General features: G+C 37.0%; 1 protein-coding gene across 1 annotated transcript; it reads left to right on the top strand.

Moving 5' to 3' along the window:
• Positions 1-1,204: 1,204 nt before the first annotated feature.
• On the top strand, positions 1,205-4,305 carry LOC112056466 (facilitated trehalose transporter Tret1-like). Its single transcript, XM_024096900.2, has 2 exons — positions 1,205-1,384; positions 2,485-4,305. The coding sequence occupies exons 1-2, from the start codon at positions 1,240-1,242 to the stop codon at positions 3,564-3,566; spliced, it is 1,227 nt and encodes a 408-aa protein (XP_023952668.2). The 5' UTR covers positions 1,205-1,239; the 3' UTR covers positions 3,567-4,305.
• The last annotated feature ends 855 nt before the right edge of the window (positions 4,306-5,160 follow it).

Genomic DNA, 5,160 nt, shown 5'->3' with positions numbered 1-5,160 from the left:
TTCATGTCCATACACTACACACAACTATAAATTTGACTCGCAATACACACACGCGTAATTTTTACACACACTAACAAACACATTGCTTAGACGATCCACAGATTAAATACATAGAATATTCGATTACTGATCGATGTTTGGCTGTTTCGTCAAAAGAATCGATTCTTTTTATAAATTGTTTTTATTAAAAATTTGATAAAATTAAGGTCTAAATACTTTCAAATGAAACGTTACTCCATCTTTTACTAAACTACAAGATTTTGGCCGTTTTCATGCCATTTAACTACACAAACCGGCATTTTAGGGAGCTCCTTACACGACGAAAACGATTACAACAATGAAACATCGATTCTGTAGCAACAGTTTTTATAAACGCATTAGATCATAGATTTTTGATCTTTGCCAGAGGGGTAACGGTTAGCAAACCAAGTCCTGTTATTAATGGTCTAAGGTTACAATGACATGGTATTCAATAAATAAGATTTCATTTTCTTTTTGTAAATAATCATAGATTTAGCTTCCTATAATATATCGGACGGAAGCATCTAGTTTATCTATGGGTAGGAGCATGGGCTGACGTCTCAGGATTGGATAGAGCCACGGAATAAAAGGACGTAGACAGAGCCATTTGCCTAACTGATGTTACAGGAAAAGCCATTAAGTATTTTAACCGTTAGGCCATTATAGATTTCCGTGAAAATTGGCCTTATGAAATCTCCTTAAATGCACTAATTTATGGCCTATTTTCGGTTCTGTAACTTCAGGTCCAAATGTATATATAATAGGACTCAAAAGTGATTACAAATATAAGAAAACTAATGTCGAACAAAGGTTATGATTCACAACACTTGTCAGGATAACTTAATCAAACTGTAACCAAAATAAGTCCCTAGAATGGCAGAGAATGACCTTGAGTGAAGTCACGTACTTGTGAACGATGTGTGTAAAGGTTAAAGGCGCCTTTTACTGATATCAAACACTCCCCTTTTCCACTCAAGTCACTCTCCCCGCCTATCCCAAGTAACCCATAAAGAATTACACAACAAGAGATGTGGACTGCTCGAACGCCACGAGCACACTGAAGCCAACACGAGATCGAGCGACGTCATATCCGTCACAGACTACTATTTAAAACACTAAACGGCGATAACATTTACGAAAACCGATTTCTCTTTAACAGCTTTCTTTTCCATTTCAGCATCGTTCCTGAACCTTTTCTTCATAATCGGTCTGCTTTATATGGCTATGGTCGGCCAGAGAGTTGGTAGGAGATGGGTCTACATCATCTGTTCAACACCTTCTATCCTTAACTGGATACTTCTTTACAATGCGAACAGTTTTGCTGTAATCTTACTATCCAGGTTTTTCGCAGGTCTGTCAACAGGTAAGAAAGGAGCATTATTTTTTAAACTACTCGTAGACGGAAGCAGGTGGTCCTAAAGAAGGCATACGTCTCTTTTTTCGTTTTCGTTGCCTTGGGACGACAGAGAGAGTTATATTTCCCGTTCGACCGCTATTGGCATGGGCGTAGCGAGGTACGGGGGGGGGGGGGTCTCACACGTGGCAAAATGGGACGCCTTGAAAATGCCTTCAAACTTGTTTCTAAAATATATTTTTAAATATTCATTTATTCTTATTAAAAATATAAATTCCCCAGTGTCTAAAGACAAAAGTCTTCGAACAGTGCGTGTTGCCAGTGATGACCTATGGTTCCGAGACTTGTTCGCTAACTAAGCCTTATAAGACCGACCCCCCACCAGGTGGACTGACACAGGGATTCGTTGGATGCAGGCTTAGCCCCTGTACCCAAGTGGCACATCGAATCTCTTTCTACGATCGCAAACGCTTCGAAAACTAGAAAAATGTATGGGAATGACAAGGGCAGGATCGTGATGTTTGAAAGTCCCTACAAAAGGCTTATGTCCTGCAGTGGACGTCCATCGGCTGATATGATAATGACGATGATTCATTTATCTGTTAAAGGAGATTTAAACCCACGTCTTACTAGACACGGGCATAAGTCAGTTATTTCTGCATATCGTCTCCAAAGAGTAAAAAAATCTTTTGTAGGTTTGGGTGTACTACTCTTTTGTACCAAGATCCCCAAGACTGTGATGGACCTGCCAATGCATAACTTTAAGCAATGTGTTAAAAACATTTACTTAGTCGAGGGTACTACAACATTGATGAGTTCCTTAAACATAAAAGTGCTTGGAGGCCATTGGATCAGCTTCCACCTTCACACAGGAAGTAAAACTATAAGAAATGTAAACAGTAATTGTTATCAATTGTAAATTATAATACTGTATGACTTTTTCAAAAGAGCAACTATTGAGTTTTTTGCCGGTATCTTCTCAGCAGAACCTGCCTTCCGAACCGGTGGTAGAATCTTTACAAATAGTCAACTGACGTGTCAAAAGTGCTTGTAAACTGAGCCTACTTGAAATAAATGATTTTTGATTTTGATTTTGATTTTTGTTATAGGTCCATTGATGGTACTACACACGGCTGTTGTAGCAGAATTTGCGACGCAGGAAACACGTGGTTTTCATCTCAGCTTAGCGACCGTCGTGTCTCCGACAGTGGGAATTACACTTGGCCATGTTTTGGGGATACTACTGCATTGGAGAACTTCAGCATTGATAGGAATATTCTTAGCTATAATCCACGTCATTCTACCATACTTCTGGTTTGAAAGTCCACATTGGTTGGCGTTAAAAGGGAGGTTTGAACAATGTGAGACAGCTTTTAGAAGACTCCACGGCAATGGCGTCGATACAGAGAAGGAGTTGAGCTTGTTGATCAAGGTAGAGAAGAATAAACAAAAGGTAGCAACAGAGATGAAGTCTAAAAACATTTTGAGGAAACTGATAAACGTTTTCAAGAAGAGATACTTCTGGGATTTGATGCTGATGACTACATTTTTATATGCGTTCTATTCTGCGGCCGGTAAAGTGATATTTAGTACCTTAGCCACTGTTATTTTGAAAGACGTAACCGGTACATCCGATATATTGTTGTTTACGTTGTTAGTAGATGCGTTTGTTTTATTGGGCAGTTTGATATCTTGTGTTTTAGTCAAAAGAGCTTCAGTGAGGGTGACGTTGTTTAGATCTTCGTTGGTTTCGATTGCAATTCTGTTAATTTTAAGTGCTTGCTTGTATTTCAAGAATGATGAAGCGTATTTTAGATGGATCAACGTAACATTACTCGCTGCTTATTTCATAGTCATCCACGCTGGCCCTTACCCTGTTATCGAGATTATTTTGGGTGAATTGTTTCCCTTGGAGCTCAAATTGTTTTTCTTCTTCATATCCTCCCCAATGATCATGGCTACCATATTCTTATGTGTGTTACTGGTTCCATATATTGTGAATCTAATGGGTTATCATGGTCTATTCTTTCTGAATGCCATAATAATGTCGGTATGTCTTCTGTACTTCTACATAAGGCTGCCAGAAACGAAAGGGAAGACGTTACAAGAGATCGAGGTGTATTTTAAGACGAAGAACTTCGATATTGAGGAAGTGTTGAATAATAATGAACAATTAAAAAGTCTTATTTGATAATTGGCGTTTTAACTATAGGCTTAGATGCTTCGAAAAAAATTCCATTCCCGTGCAACTAGTCGCGAAAGACAGTGTTAGGAGTGGGTACGACAATAGACCAACGGGATGGGGATCGAACCACCACCCCTGATATGTTCTCCCTGCAGATCAGTTTGAAAGCGGTGACGTCCATGCGATTTTTAAAGTTCCCCATGACACTGAGACCACCACAGGAGTATATATTTTGAAACAAAAAATTAATATAATCAAATCGGTCCAAGCCTTTAGGTCAGGTCTTTGAGTAATTGCATAGCATATAATAAAATACAGACCCGAATTAGGAACCTCGTCCTTTTTTGTTAAAAATGGTAAAGTATGAGTGTTTGACCGTTGAGCTATTGAGGCTCTATTTAATTTGCTACCGTATTTACCTATCTCAGGACCATAGCTCATAATTAGTAGCGCGGATCTAGGAACCTCTGCGTAATCGCCTTGAATCAGAAAAGGCGGCAATGGGGATGATGACTAGGTTTGAATATATTGATTTTAATGATACATTCGTTTCAGAGCAGTTTTATTATAAGTTTAGATATAGATATAGATATAGATATAGATATAGATATAGATATAGATATAGATATAGATATAGATATAGATATATAATGCTCCTATTTTCCCCCCTATAATATAAGAACCAGTAGGCGTTTAATATAAAAATAAGTACTTATGTTTGATTTATTACAATAAATATATTAATAATTAAGTTACCATTGTTTTAATTCTTCATGAATAGACTTTATTTACATAAAATCTTCAACATCCGCATCCGCATTCGCATCTGCGGATGTGAACAAATCAGCATCCGCAACTTACAAGCCCGTAATTAAAGATTTAAGCCGTATTGTGCCTGTTATTATAACCTTAAAGCTTAGTGGCAGTTAGAAGTATGTGATGTTTCTAATTTAAATACTTCTAGTAGATATTTAAATTAGAAACGAAAAAAATATTTATGAGTTCTATAAATATCTATGGTTGCATGATAATTTTCGATAATAACTCACATAAATAACGGAAGAATAATTAGGTTTTCTGACAGACTCAGCTAACTGCTGAGTGGAGACGCTTTGTGATCACATTACGCTAATCAGTAATAATTCTTTGTTTGAAGTTTGTAAATTTTGTAAAAAAGATTTTATTCAGTTAAATTTTAACACAAAAGTACTTTACTTTCATGAAAATCAAAATTAAATAGGACCAATTTGGGATCACTCTTTCAGAAAAAAAAAACAGTTTTTCAAAGTTGGTCAATAAAGCACGTAGTTATGAGGTAACTAACACAAAAAATATACAATAAAAAATAAAAATCATATAAAAGTTTTTACTTGATCATCAAAACTAACATTACATTCGTCAAAATCGTTCTTTTTGAAGTAAATTTCGATTTCTTGCAACGTCTTCCCCTTAGTTTCTGGTAAAGTTACCCAAAAGTAACCCATACAGATGCAGGAGATGACTGAATTGAGGAGGAACAGCCCATGGTAGCCGATAGCAGTGACTAGATTTGGCATAAACATTATTCCAGCGACTACAGTAGAGACAACCGCTGGTGTAG

This window comes from Bicyclus anynana, chromosome 27 (genome assembly GCF_947172395.1).
Source record: "Bicyclus anynana chromosome 27, ilBicAnyn1.1, whole genome shotgun sequence".
Lineage (NCBI taxonomy): Eukaryota > Metazoa > Arthropoda > Insecta > Lepidoptera > Nymphalidae > Bicyclus > Bicyclus anynana.
Note: the sequence above shows the minus strand (reverse complement) of the source record. Positions and strands in the feature narration are given on the sequence as shown.